Source organism: Hyaena hyaena, unplaced genomic scaffold (assembly GCF_003009895.1).
Source record: "Hyaena hyaena isolate Hyena2069 unplaced genomic scaffold, ASM300989v1 scaffold_4, whole genome shotgun sequence".
NCBI classification, from domain to species: domain Eukaryota; kingdom Metazoa; phylum Chordata; class Mammalia; order Carnivora; family Hyaenidae; genus Hyaena; species Hyaena hyaena.
In genome coordinates, this window is record NW_024080636.1 from 1,521,290 (window position 1) to 1,536,922 (window position 15,633).

At 40.7% G+C, this 15,633-nt stretch overlaps 1 protein-coding gene across 1 annotated transcript in view; it reads right to left on the reverse strand.

The window, feature by feature from the left end:
• The window catches only part of SLC25A17 (solute carrier family 25 member 17), a 45,911-nt gene extending 30,671 nt beyond the window's left edge, over positions 1–15,240 (reverse strand). Inside the window, exon 1 of the mRNA XM_039234581.1 lies at positions 15,073–15,240. Within this exon, the coding sequence (XP_039090512.1) occupies positions 15,073–15,126 (54 nt within the window). The 5' untranslated portion in view covers positions 15,127–15,240. The remainder of the gene's footprint in view (positions 1–15,072) is intronic.
• Positions 15,241–15,633: the final 393 nt, after the last annotated feature.

Sequence of the window (15,633 nt, forward strand, 5' to 3'; positions counted from 1 at the left end):
TATTCTGTTTGGTTAACTTTCATGTATGCTTAGCCAATCTTAGTGTCTTGTTCCCTCACACATATTTGGTAGTCTTTCTTTTTCTTATACACACTAAATAGCTTAGATTGTGACTGAAAACTCCATTTTCTGATTGTTGCTGCTGTCTGCTAATGTTCTTGCTCACAATGCCTTGTTTCTCTGTGTTTAGTTAGTTTGGATTGAACTGCTCATTTCCCTTAGAATTTTATTTTGGGGCATTCTTTTAAACCTCATAAAGTACTTCTGGAAAGGATTTCTGCCAGGCACTTTGGGGTCCCACATACCCAAATCACTCCAAGTTCAATTATTGGGTTCAGGTTTTCAACTAATGCAAGTAGTGAGAATTCAGGCTGCAACCTAAGAGGGAAATTTCAGTGGTGATTTCCCTACTCAAAACAGTGCCAAGGTTGGAGATAGCTGATATTTCTGGGGAGGAGTAAGATTATTTTCATTTATGTCCATAGCAGATTCCGTTGGGAATCCAGGTAACTAGGTGATCTGCTAGTGGACAACTTGTCCACAGGCAGACTGGGTGGGTTCCTTCTCTTCTCTGTATCTCTGAAAGCTACAAATCTAAAGCTCAAGTTTACCTGCTTAATCAATTCCTGTAAGACAAATGTTCTCCTTCCCTCTGGGTCCTCTTGTCTGAGAATTCCTTATCTTGTTACCTTATTAATGCTTTCATGTTGTTTTAAGAAATATTTTATACAGGCTTTTTTTTTTAAATTATAAAGGGAAGTTTTCAGGAGGTGCTTTGATTAGCTCCTTAGTTAGAAACTGAAATCCCATTCTGAATATTTTACAATGGACTATTGCTAGTCTTAGCAAATAATATTTTTATATCTTTGCAAATGTGTTTATTCCTTTGCTGTTTATTCTATTTTGTTCTTATTTCATGATAAAATTGTGTAAGGGCAGGTTGGTAACATATTAACATTTCAAATCTATTACTACATAGCATCTAACACCACTCTTCTATGTTCCCTGGATATTTACAAGTGAACTAAGAAATATTTTTCTACTTAATACCTTGCCTCCAAAAATTTTATAAAATTTAGTAGAGTAACAAATACTAAACAAAAGAAAATCAAACAGACAGAAAATAGTACCATTTTACCCTGATATGAAAATTAGGAAAATGATAAAATCAAGAAGGAAAGAAGCCAGAAATCTGAATTTAGACCTTTTCTACACAGGTATATCATTACAACACATGCCAAAGGCCTTTTAGGAGGCCATCCAAGTAACCTCAAGAGCTCTCAATCTGAAAGACCAGAACACAAATACAAACGCTGCTTTATCCAAGTACATCTGTTTTAAAATAGTAAGGCTTTGAACCAGTTAAAAAAAAAAAAAAAAAAAAAGGAGAAGGAGGGGCAGCTGGGTGGCTCAGTCGGTTAAGTATTTGACTTTAGCTCAGGTCATGATCTCACTGTTTGTGAGTTCAAGCCCTGTGTCAGGGGCTTATGGTGCAGAGGCTGCTTGGGATTCCCTCTCTCTCTCTCTCTCCCACTCTCCCTCTCCCTTTTGTGCATACACACACTCTCTCTCTCTCAAATAAATAAACTTTAAAAAATGGAGAAGAGATATCTGCCAGAAGACCTAAAAGATTAGGGTTTTCTGATTTATTGGATATGAATTGCAAGAGACAAGGGAAAGTCATAAGAAATGAAGATACCATTGACAGAATTAGGAAAGTTAAAAGAGGGATGTAGTGGGGCGCCTGGGTGGCTTAGTCGGTTAAGCGTCCGACTTTCGCTTAGGTCATGATCCTGTGGTTTGTGGGTTCGAGCCCCGCGTCAGGCTCTGTGCTGACTGCCAGCTCGGAGCCTGGAGCCTGTTTCAGTCTGTGACTCCCTCTCTCTCTGACCCTCCCCTGCTCACGCTGTCTCTCTCTCTCTCTCTCTCCTAGAAATAAATAAAACATTCAAAAAAAAAAAAAAAAAAGAGGGATGTAGTTTTAAGAAATTATTAGGTCAGTCTTGGACACAGTGAGTTTCAGATGATGACTGAACTACTCTCTCACTTGATGCTTCTAATGGTATTGTGCATCCTGTGTACAAAATCCTATTACACAACAATCACTGTTCTGTATTTAGTTGTTAATGAGTTTGTCTTCTTTATTAGACTATGGGCACCCCAAGGGCAGGAACTTAACAATGAATTAGTAATTAAATAGCAAAAAGAAAAAAAAAAGTCTTTAGGCAGTTGGTAACAGCATACTACAGCTTAAGGACACAAATCATAGCTAGAGATAAAAATGGCAAGCTTTCATTTTCAGCTTAGGGCATTTTTGTATCTCTCTGTCGTGAACAGTCCCATAGTTGGAACCTGGACTCCTTAATAATGTATCAGCATCTACATTTCGGGTTATATATCCAAAATACAGTGGTTTATTCATTTTCTGGGCTATGTCTCTCCTGCCTATAAAAGATCAATAAGCATCCAAAGTCTACTTTTTAACTTGGCCAACATAAACAGACATGCAGTTAAGCTGAACACCTACCACCACAGACAAAAGTCAGAATGAGATGATAGGGTAAACTTGGTCAAGATGTGGTCCCCTAAGCACGTACAGTCTTATGGGAATAACAGACAGGGACACACACAAACATAGAAATAGAGCATTATGCCTTTAAAATACAATAATGTTTGGGTTAGCTCTCCAACCAAGTCACAAAATTCAACCGTTTCCAAAATGTTAATTCACCCCTGAAGGATGAAAAATAGTCAAAAAATGTAATGCCAGTTCCAAAGTCAATTTCCAGAGAGGAGTCTAGAAATGGTGGTTGAGTCACAGCACTACTGAAATCAGTGTACAGCATCCCCTGAGGGAGTACATGGCATTATTTGATAAAAGGGCTATTTTAGAAAGAAAAACAACTAAAATACATTAGTGGCAGATACATTCAGTGGTGGATCTCAAGCTAATGAAATTCCAAAGATTGAAAGCTACTCACTGTGGTTTTTATATTAAAAAATGTTATTTACCTCATCAGAGTTAATGTAAGTCCTTCTCTTGATAAAGCAATCAAGCTAACTCTCATACCTATACATAGAGAGATATGCAAGTTAAACAAAAGGCCCAATAGATAATGAATGCACCTAAGTGTCTTATAGAAAAAAGCATGAGCTTTGGAATAAAACAAACCTATGTTCAGGTCCCAGTTATAGTACATGCTATATAAGTAACTTCAAATCATCATGCTTCAATTTCCTCATCTGTAATTTTAGGGCCAATACCTAACAATCAAGCATTGCTGTGAGAAGTGAGAAATAATTTATAAAAAGCACTTAGCATCATTCCAGGTACACAATGGGCACTCAACAAATGTTGATTCTTATATCCTTTCTATAGCACCTTTTAGCAGTAGGACTCAATATTAATCAGGACCCTAAAATTAGTAATGGTTACTGAAGTCCCTTCCAAAAGAACTGTAATTTTACTAAAAAAAAGAAAGATTAACTACTCTTTCAGATGACACCTCAAGAAAGTAGGAGAGTGTACAGTGTAAAATAATTCTAAAAAGTCCAATCAACTAAGAATGAAAAAAGTCAGTGGACTAAGCCATTAAGAAGTCAGTGATGGCCTCTGGAAAAGTAGTTTCAGTGGTTAGACTGGATAAGGAGGAGAGGCAGTAAGTACAGAATATCCTTTAAGTAAACTTAGGAGAACCAGCAGCAGCTAAGAAAAAGGCAGTCTCTGGGAGCCTGGGTGGCTTAGTTGGTTAAACCTCCTACTCTTGAATTTAGCTCAGGTCAACCTCATGATTCGTGAGTCTCCATACTGACAGTGCAGAGCCTGCTTGGGATGAACCCATGCAGAGGATTCTGCACAGGGTTCTGCAGAGGATTCTGCCTCTCCCCTGCTCACACGCTTGTGCACATATTCTCTCTCTCTCAAAATAAAAAAATAAACTTAAAAAAAAAAAAAAAGAAGGGGGCACCTAGGTGGCTCAGTCAGTTAAGCATCTAACTCTTGATTTCAGCTCAGGTCATGACCTCACAATTCGTAAGATTGAGACCCACATCAGGCTCTGTGCTGACAGCATGGAGCCTGCTTGAGATTCTGTCTCCCTCTCTCTCTGCACCTCCCCTGTTCTCTCTCTCTCTCTCTCTCTCAAAAAATAAATAAACTAGGGGCACCTGGGTGGCTCAATCAGTTGAGTGTCTGACTTCGGCTCAGGTCATGATCTTGCGGGTTCATGGTTCAAGCCCTGTCAGCACAGAGCTGACAGCCTAGAGCCTGCTCCAAATTCTGTGTCTCCCTCTCTCTCTTCTCTCTCTCTGCACCTCGCCTGTTCTCACTTTGTCTCTTTTTCTTTCTCTCTCAGAAATAAACATTAACAATTTTTTAAAAATAATAAAATAAATAAAACTTAAAAAACTTTGTTTATAAAGGAGAGAGAGAGAGAGAGAGAGAGAAAGAGAGAAAGGAGAAAGAGAAAGAGAGAGAGAGAGAGAAAGAGAAAGAGAAAGAGAAAGAGAAAGAGAAAGAGAGAAAGAGAGAAAGGAGAAAGAGAGAGAGGAAGGAAGGAAGGAAGGAAGGAAGGAAGGAAGGAAGGAAGGAGAAAGAAAAGAAAAGAAAAGAAAAGAAAAGAAAAGAAAAGAAAAGAAAAGAAAAGAAAAGAAAAGAAAAGAAAAGAAAAGAAAAGGAAAGAAAAGGAAAGAAAAGGAAAGAAAAGGAAAGAAAGAAAAGACAGTCTCCAGACCAGACTGGTATGACAGGACAGGGCTAACCATGTTTGAGGGCTAACCTTTGGACAGAGGTTAAAGCCATGGTAAAGAGGTGAAAATTAATGGAGCAAAGTCTCAGAAGATAACTGGGGATAGGGTAAGGTGGAGAGGGTCAAGATCAAAGGTAGCAGAAACTGGATGCATCTGTTTTTCCTGAGGCCAGCAGAATATAAGACATATGGGTACAATGCAATTGATTCTTTAATTAGAAAAAAATGGAAAGTGAGAAAGCTCATCTTAAGTAGCCTCTATTTTATCTAGAGAATAAAAGATGAGATCACCTGCTACAAGTGAAAGGACACAGTTGGCCATATGAAGAGAGAACAAATTTCATTCCTATTTAATTTCTGAAACTGGGTACAAATACTATCTTTATGTTTGCTAGAATATATCTGAAAAATAAATAAATTATGGCCTTACTACACTTTTCCAGACACTGCACTAGGTGCTCTACAAGTGTTATCACATTTACTTCTCAGGAAACCCCAGTAAGTGAAGTACTACTGACCCCATTTTATAGCTCAGAAAACTCAGGTCCAGAAGAAAACATAAATGACCCAAGATGACACAGATAATTTTTACTCCAAAATCTTTTTTCAGCATTTATACCGCATTTATTTAAAAAAATTAAGTTATAAACTACTGTATGTAGGACAATACAATTTCCTTTATTTAACTTTTTTCTGATTCAAGCATAAAGAAGCAAAGTTAGAAAAATAATTTCAATAAAGTTGGCATAAGAACCTTTAAGATTAGGAGAACTGAAATGAAATGACCCTGTTGGCTGAAAAATTTATTCAGGGAGGGTTCAGGAGGGATGAACAGGCAGAGCACATAAGATTTTTAGGGCAGTGAAAGTGCTATATATGATAACATCATGTTGGTTTTATGTCATTAGACATTTGTCAAACCCACAGAATGTACATCAAGAGTGAACATACACTAATATACACTATGGTCTTTCAGTGACAATGATGTGTCAAAGTAGGTTTATCAATTGTAACAAATGTACCACTCTATTCCGGGATGTTAATAATAGGGAGGACATGCATGTGTGAGGGCTGGGGGTATATGGGAAATCTCTATGTCTTCTCAATTTTGCTATGAAGCTAAAACTGCTCTAAAATTAAGTCTTAAAGCCTGGGTGGCTTAGTCGGTTAAGCATCCGACTTTCGCTTAGGTCATGATCTCGCGGTTCGTGGGTTCGAGCCCCGCGTCAGGCTCTGTGCTGACTGCCNTCTCGCGGTTCGTGGGTTCGAGCCCCGCGTCAGGCTCTGTGCTGACTGCCAGCTCAGAGCCTGGAGCCTGTTTCAGTCTGTGACTCCCTCTCTCTGACACTCCCTGCTCACGCTGTCTCTCTCTCTCTCCTAGAAATAAATAAAAAAAAATTAAAATAAAATTAAGTCTTAAAAAAAGTTTACTAAGAAATCAAGATATATTTGGGATGGTGGGTAGTGAGGCAATGAAGTCTTAAAGACTAAACACTATATATAATTATTTGATCATCATTTAGCAGAAGCTTAAATGAAATAAAACAGCAAGCTACGAAATAAAGATAATACAATAATGACTTTCTCTAATAATCTCCTTTTGAGGTTTTTAAACCAAAGTAACTAATACCCTCAGAGACATACCAACCTAAGTTAATTCTATGGGAATCTGAGCAACTAGAATTAAAGTCTGGGTCTGAATGAATCATCTGTGGAAAATTAAACCCTTTCAAAGAGAACTGAACATACAAATTGTTAGAACTGTGGTTTAAAGTACTCCCAATAAGGGGCGCCTGGGTAGCTCATTGTGTTAAGCATCCAATTTTAGCTCAGGTCATGATCTCAGGGTTTGTGGATTTGAGCCACACACTGGGCTCTCTGCTGTGAGCACAGAGCCTGCTTTGGATCCTCTGTCCCTTTTTCTTTCTGTCTCTCCCCTGCTCACACTCCCTCTCCCCAAACTAAAATAAAACATTAAAAAAAGTACTCCCAGTAAACAATCAGTGTCCTATTTCCTCTAGTTTGGTTATACATGTGTATACTTAATATTCAATGTCACTTGTTTTCTGATAATCTAACCTGGTTTTGAAATACACAAAGGAACGAGACAAGAAATGAGGTGCCTGGGTGGCTCAGTCGGTTAAGCGTCCAACTTCGGCTCAGGCCATGATCTCACGGTTCGTGGGTTCAAGCTGTGCTGTGTCGAGCTGTGCTGACAGCTAGCTTAGAGCCTGGAGCCTGCTTCAGATTCTGTTTCTCCCTCTCCCTCTGACCCTCCCCTGCTCACGCTGTCTCTCTCTCTCAGAAATAAATAAAACATTAAAAAAATATAAAGCAATGAGACAAGAAGTGTGGAAGAGAACGCAGCCAGGCATAGCAGAGAGAAAAGGCCTGGATTTGGCCTTCTGTCTAAACGACCAATTCATTGGTAACCCTAGCCAAGTCATTTAACATTCCTCTTTCCATTTTCCTGTCTCTGTAACAGAATAAAGATACTTGTTCAAAAGCCTCAGAAACAACCCTACGAGGTGGGTATTATTATTTTCCCCTTTCTATAGATGAGAAAACTGAGGCAAAAAGAGATTGAGAGACATGCCCAAAGTCACACAGATGGTATGTGGCAGACCTGGAGTCTGAACTCAGGCAGTCTGGTTTCAGAGTCCATACTTTAAAAAAAATTTTTTTTCTTTAACATTTATTTTGAGAGTGAGCATGAGCAGGGGAGGGGCAGATAAGAGGGAGACACAGAATCTGAAGCAGGCTCCAGGCTCTGAGTTGTCAGCACAGGGCCTGACGCAGGGCTCGAACCTGTGAACAAGATCATGATCTGAGCCAGTCAGACGCTCAACCGACTGAGCCACCCAGGCGCCCCTGCAGTCCACACTTTTAACCACTTGTTACAATGCCTCTCTGGGGTTGTTAATAAATGTGAGAGGGGTTTAAGAAGTTAGGGAATTCTAGCAGAGCCTGGCTGGCTCAGTCGGTTAAGCGACTGAGTTCGGCTCAGGTCATGATCTCACAGTCTATGAGTTCGAGCCCGGCGTCAGGCTCTGTGCTGACAGCTCAGAGCCTGGAGCCTGCTGTGGATTCTGTCTCTCCCTCTCTCTCTGCCCCTCCTCTGCTCATGCTCTCTCTCTCTCAAAAAATAAACTTTAAAAAATTTTAAAAAAAAGTTAGTGAATTCTAGGGGCACCTGGCCGGCTCAGTTGGTAGAGCATGTGACTCTTGATCTTAGGGATGCAAGTGCAAGCCCCATGTTGGGTGTAGAGATTACTTTAAAAAAAAAAATCTTAAGAAAAAAAAAGTTCAGGAATTCTAAATACTAATATATATTATTATTAAATCAAATTAACTAACTCAAACAAGGTAGGATGCACAGAAAATTAGAAAACATAGTTGTGGGGAAGCCTGGGTGGCTCAACCGGTTAAGCATCTAACTCTGGATTTCAGCTCAGGTCATGATCTCACGGCTCGTGGATGGAGCCCTGCGTCAGGCTCTGTGCTAACAGCATGGAGCTTGCTTGGGGTTCTCTCTACCCCTCAGCTGCTTGTGTGCATGTATCTATGTAATCTCTCTCAAAATAAATAAACCTAAAAAAAAAAACATAGTTGTGCACAAAATGACTAATAGCTTCCATTTATTGGGCCCTAGTATGTGTCAGAGCTGTTTTAGTTACGTTATTTTATTAATATTCACAAAACCCTGTGAGCTTACTAACATTTTGCAAGTTAGAATGTGAGTTAACTAAACTGAATCCAGAAACCCAGGCTTTTGTTTCTCATCTATAAATTAACAAGTGACATTAGGGAAGTCATTTAACTAAGCACACCTACAGATTCTTCATAACAGGGTTGTGGGAGGCCACATTAACATTTACACTGTACACAGCCAAAGTATGGAAAGAGCCCGAATGTCCCTCAACAGATGAATGGATAAAGAAGAGGTGGTATATATATACAATGGAGTATTACTCATCAATCAAAAAGAATGAAATCTTGCTGTCTGCAACTATGGAACTAGAGGATGGAACTAGAGGATATAATGCTAAACGAAATTAGTCTGAAAGACAAATATCATATGACTTCGCTCATATGGGGAATTTTTATACAAAACAGATGAACCTAAGGGAAGAGAAGCAAAAATAATATAAAAACAGGGAGGGGGACAAAACATAAAAGACTCTAAAATATAGAGAATAAACAGAGGGTTGCTGGAGGGGGGATGGGCTAAATGCCTAAGGGACATTAAGGAATCTAATCCTGAAATCATTTCTGCACTATATGCTAACTAACTTGGATGTAAACTTAAAAATAAAACAAAAAAAACAAAAACCATTTACATTGTACAAACGTTTACCACAGTGAAAAATTAGATATGAGGTAAATATCCATAAATAAATTGTGGAACACTTACATGACAGAATATTCCATATTAAACAAAACAATGCTTTTTGAAGTCTTTTCAAATGACATGATATGGTGGATATCTGATGTTTTGGGCCACACAGCATCATTTCCTTTTCCTAAGGGCAGCCTGATTTTCTTTACCTCTTCCCACTGTGTACAATCTTGGTAGGGTGGTAAATTCAGATGCCCACCCTCAACCACACCTGCTGAGGAGCCCCTGAAGATTCCTTTTGCTGGACCCTTCCTTTCCCCACCTGTTACAGTCAAGGACTAGGCACATGGGCTTGAGCAAGACTAACTGGGATTTTCCCATGACTTTAAATCTTGAGAATGCTGTAGAGGGACATAATCCACTGATCCCAGTGGTCGCCCCACACTCTCCAGGGACCGGTTTAGAAATCTTTTTGGAGCATGTTGGTTCTTTCCTACTTCAAGTCTTCAGCCTTCCCCGCCAATCCTGGGAGCTCCTAAAAAGCCTGCCAATAAACTTCCTTTTTGTTAAAACACTCAAAGTCTGTTTCTCCAGTGTGCAACCAGAGACCCCTGATACATATGGGGAAATGCTTTATATCCTGAAACAAACATACCCCAAAGCCCAGGATATGAAACTCTATAATATCAGTTATATAAACAACAACAAAAAATCTATTTGTAAATGCTTATTTGTATATAAACACAGAGAAAACAGAATGAGGAAAACTTGAAGAAACAGAACTCGAACTTCCCCGAATGCTGATTTATACATGAGGACCTTTGAACATGTTTTTTTTTTTTTTTGTTCTAAAAGTCTCTTACCACCCTCCTATTTCATTTTGCCTAGCAAACTCCCACTCTTCCTTCAAGACTGCGTCTAAATACCCCAAGCTTGGGGACTTCCCATCACCTTCACAGATGCAGCCCACCACTTCTCCCCTGGTACTACCAGGGGCCATGTAGTACCTCTACTATACACTTAAGAAGAGCTTCTTGAGGACAGGAACTCTTTCACTGACCTTTATATTTAGAAGGCCTTGTACAGTGAATCAAAAATTTCCTCTACTCGGTTTCTACTTCTAAAAGGTAGGAATTGAGTCCATGTGGTAAAACGTAAAGTGTAATATTAAGTGTTGAGCTGCACAGTCAACTAATTTTATCTTCTGATACCAACCAGAGAAAAATGTTTCGAATATGCCTTCTTACACAGTTCTAAAGATAAGTGTGAATGGGCTCTGAGTTACAAAGCAATAAAAGGTAAAGTGGAAGGAGAAAGGAGGAGGGATCTTTTATATTTCTGTATGATCTGAATTTTTTAATAGTCAGCATTTACTCAATAAAACGTGATTCTTTTAAAATATAAATTACACAGGGGCCTTGGTGGCTCAGCTGGTTATGCGGCCCACTTCAGCTCAGATCGTGATCTCCTGATTCGTGTCGCCTAGGGCTCTGTGCTGGCGGCTCGGAGCATGGAGCCTGCTTTGGATTCTGTGTGTATGTGTCTCTCTCTGCCCCTCCCTTGCTCAGTCTCTGTCTCACAAAAAAATGAATAAACGTTAAAAAAAATTTTAATGTAAATTATGCAATTAAAAAATTAAAATTAAGGGGCACCTGGGTGGCTTAGTCAGTTAAGCGTCCGACTTTTGCTTAGGTCATGATCTCGCGGTTCGTGGGTTCGAGCCCCGCGTCGGGCTCTGTGCTGACGCTTGGAGCCTGGAGCCTGTTTCAGTCTGTGACTCCCTCTCTCTCTGACCCTCCCCTGCTCACACTGTCTCTCTCTCTCCTAGAAATAAATAAAAATATTAAAAAAAAAAATTAAAATTAAAATTAACTACAGGAAAAAAAAGAAGTGCCCTGATTAATTACTAGCATTACAATTCTGAAGTCTGCTTCAGTGTCTAAACCTCACTTGGGCAATTCTAAGCAATTTCCCTCTTCAAACTGTAGGTTAATAAAATTTCTCTTAATTACAAATCCACATTTCTTCAAATAAAATCTATTTTTCAAAGCTAATCTAGGAACCAAACATAAAATTATGAATCTAATTATACTCACAATTTTTAGAAATGTTTATGAATGAGACCACTAATTGTATCATATAATAGTCATCAATCAGAGCTATAGCATCCTCCTGAAATAGTACAATTCTAATTTTATTTTATTTTTTTAAGTAGGCTCCACTCCCAGTATGGGACTCAAACCCACGACCCTGAGATCCAGACCTGAGATCAAGAGTCGGATGCTCAACCAATGAACCACCCAGGCACCCCAACAATTCTAATTTTCAAATACTCCAAATTACCTGCAATTACCCCAAAGTGTGCCACAAAACACTCAAAAATCACTAATTTATTTTAATTTTTAAAATGTGTGTGTATATGCAGAACATCACACTTGATGTGAGAATGCAGAACTTGGAAGTGAATAAACATGAAACATATCAACTCAAAAAGGCTGTAAATCAAAATCTTACGCAATGAACCAACAATCCTTTGGGGAGAAGAATAACTACTCCAGGCAGCTTGCTTGGAGTTTTAGGGAAGTCACAGAGCTGTGAGAGGCAGAGCCAGGATTCCAACCCAGGCAGCCTGGCTCAAGTTAGGCACACCAACAGTCAAGTGCTCTTACCACTATGCTAAGTGGATTCTCCTTGATCATCTAAAAGGTTTGGCTGAATACTATTATGAGGACATTTAATGAAACATGAGCCACCACAATACTATACCACTAAAGGGCAATGCCATTTCTCTTATCAACTGTAGTGACATTTCTGTGGTGACATTTTTTTCCTTTGGTAGCAACCAAAAGAAAGTAGGGCCTGCACTATATGTTTAATCTTAACATATGGATTTACAAAAAAATAAATAAAAGTTTGAGAACACTCTTCAGCATGATAGTTCAAAAAAATAACAAAACACAATGCAACTTCCCAGATATGTGCTAGGAACATTACCACCCTAAGGGAAAGCAAGAGAAAAGAAAAACCCTAGCAAACTTAGGGTGCATAATTTCAAGAAGAACTTTAACAAGAGAAAAATAGGCAACAAGGAGATAAAAAAAAAAAAAAGAAATGTCTTGGTAGGTTACATGGAGATATATCACCTCTACATGAAGTCACATTCTATAGTAAGACTCAGAGAACTATGGCTCTACAGCCAAATCCAATCACGCCTGGTTCTGTAAACAGGATTTTACTGGAACTCAGCACTACTCATTCATTTACGTATTGTCAATGGCTGCTTTCCACTATCATGGCGGTGTTGAGTACACTGTACCCAAAATCTAAAATATTTACCATCCGCCTTCTTATAGAGAAAGCTTGCCAACCCTTAATTTCTTTTATAGCACTTAACACTATCTAAAATTATTTTATTTATTTTTTGTTTACTCAATTATTGTCTGACTTCGCCATTGGAATGCAATCTTCATGAAGAAAAAGACATTGCTCTCCACTATGTTTCTAGCACCTAGAAGAGTACATGACACATAGAAAGCACTCAGTGAGGGGCACCCGGGTGAGTTGAGCATCCAACTTCAGCTCAGGTCATGATCTCATGGTTCGGGAGTTCGAGCCCTGCATCGGGCTCTGTGCTGACAGCTCAGAGCCTGGAGACTACCTGAGATTCTGTGTCTCCCTCTCTCTCTGCTCCTCCCCTACCCACACTCTGTCTCTCTCAAAAATAAACATTAAAAAAGAAAGAAAGAAAGAAAGAAAGAAAGAAAGAAAGAAAGAACGAACGAACGAACTCAGTGAAAGTGCTGAATGAATGGCATTCTTTGAAAGAAAGGAAAACAAACATTCCACATCTTCCCATTTTTCCTGAGATGCACTCCAAAGATTCACTCCACCATCTACCAAAATGTGTCTTGTCAATTAACCACTGGATTTATCATACTGATAAACGTGTTAATAAGTTCAGTGGTTAATTCTCACTCCTCATTTTATATGACCCAGTTGATCTATACCTTTTTCTTCATGTGACTTTCAGAACATCACATTCTCTGAGTTTTCCTCCTACCCGACAGGCCCTTCCTTAATCTCCTTTGCTGGTGCTATCTAACTTCCTAAATCTCTTAACGCTAGCATGCTCACAGTCTTTAAGCCTTTTCTCAGTAGGCACTTATCTAGTCTCATGACTATTCTTTTTTTTTTTTTTTTAATGTTTTATTTATTTCTAGGAGAGAGAGAGAGAGACAGTGTGAGCAGGGGAGGGTCAGAGAGAGAGGGAGTCACAGACTGAAACAGGCTCCAGGCTCTGAGCTGGCAGTCAGCTCAGAGCCCGACGCGGGGCTCGAACCCACGAACCGCGAGATCATGACCCAAGCGAAAGTCGGACGCTCAACCGACTAAGCCACCCAGGCGCCCCATAGTCTCGTGACTATTCTTGAGCATTTCAAACAAAACTAGTCCAAAACCAAAACCAATCTTTGTCTCAGAACCTGTTCAGGTATAGTCTTCACCATCTCAGGAAATGTAAATGCTTCCAGTTGCTCAAGCCAAAAGCTTCTGGGGGCCAACCAACTCACATTCTGTTACACATCATATCCAATCCACCAGCAAACCCTGGTGGCTCTATCTTATAAATATATTCCTGGTTAATGATCAGTGCTAACTACCTCCACTGCTGCTATCCTGGTCCGAGCCACCATCATCTCTTGCCTGGAATGATGTCACAGCCCCCTGACAATTTCCCTGCACCTACCTTTACTCCCTTAACAGTCTACTCTCAACAGAGCGCCCAGGGTGATCATGTTTAAAATGTAAACCAGCAAGTTGCTGGATGCTCAAACCCTCCAATAACCAGTTAGCTCTCTTTCCCACTCAGAGTTAAAGTCTCAGGCAATTTGGTTCCCTGAAGCCTATGCCTGTTTGTTCCCTCCACCCTAGAGACACAGGCTTCCCTGACCACCCTAGAGCATGTCACACATGATTCCATTTCAGCACCTTTGCACAGGCTGGAAGGCTCTTCTGGTTTAATTAAACAAAACAGGCACTTCCATGAAGCACTGTGTCAGCTAACTCAAAAAACAAGTCTATGAGGTAGGTGTCGATACCCGTACTTTATAGATTAGGAAGAGTGAAGTTTACAAGTCACCTAACAAATGATGGAGCTGGGGTTCAATCCTCATTAGTGTGCACAGAACGAGAGCTCTCAGCAAAGTGTGGCAGAGGCGAAAGGAGAGGATGCTAACATTCCTCTGGAGTCCCAGTGATTCCAAGTGCTAAAGGTGCATGCTGACAGCTAAAAACGTATATGCGAAAGGGCAGCCAGTGGGAAAAGAGGACAACCAGCTGAGGAAGTTAACCTAAGCCAAGAGTGGAAAGTTTCAAGGAAAAGGGAGTGGTGTCAAATAGAACTGAGACATCCACAAACCCAGGAACCAAGCACATACTCATAATAAACCACACTTGGACAGCAACCCTGATCTCTTGATTTAAAAAAAAAAAAAAGTTATCTTTTGCCGATATTGGCCAAAGATATTCGACTTCTCTGCCACAAGAGTATGAAAATAGAATACAGGTAAGCATGTGACTAAGAAACAGCCTCACACCTACGTTTTCCTCCAACACAAGAAATCTTACAAAGTTTGTGTGTGCAGTGGCCTTTAAGGGGGACGGTTGGCCTTTAAATTTCAGAAGGCAAAGAAAACAGCAGTTATTTTCTTCCAAGCTCCCTGTGGCTATGTGGAACAATTGCTGTCTATATCCCAGGTATTTTCTGAGACCAAAGCGGCAGCCAGGGGAGGAGGGTGTGCTGGCCCTCACCCCAAACTGTTCGAGCATCTTCTCGCCTATGCCTCATTGCTCTCTGTCCCACAGTCACAACTGCATATACCAACCCACCCTTCTCCCTCTCATCCCCATCCCCCAGCCATGTCCCGGGATTGGCCCCAGAGAAGCCCCACACCCCGCAGTGGCCCGGGCGTGAAGACCCCGCCTCACCACTGCTCCGGCCACAGCATGGACAAGGCTTTCGTAGGACAGCACTGAAGCCATTGCTGCGGCTCCCCGCACACCTAGCAACACTTCTCCCTCAGGCGGCGCAGCTAGACGAGAGGAAAGAAGCGCCAGAGCCCAGAGCGTGAGCGTCAGAGGCTCCACCTTCTTAGGCCCGCCTCCTCTGGAACAACCCCTTCCGGGTCTTAGAGAGCACCCTGTCTCCCCGCCGGAAGCCATTGGGGCGGGAGGCGGGCCTGGGGACGCCCCTTGGCTCTGATTGGCCCTCAGCGCCTGCATGGGCGGGGCAGAGAAGCGCTGGCCCAATCACGCGGAGTAGCAGGACAGTCCTAAAGCCCATACTCACCCCTTGGGTCTCGTCCAAGTACTTTCACGTTCCTGGGACCTGACTGGTTGTTCTTCAACGTGGGAACTTGGGAAGGCCTAGATGGCCACCTTCCCTTCGTTAAGACAGGCCAGTAACAGGCAAGATGGGGACTCAGATCTTCCCACTTATCTGCCAGTTAACTCGTATTTTCTCTCGATAGTATTTTTAAAGTCACATTT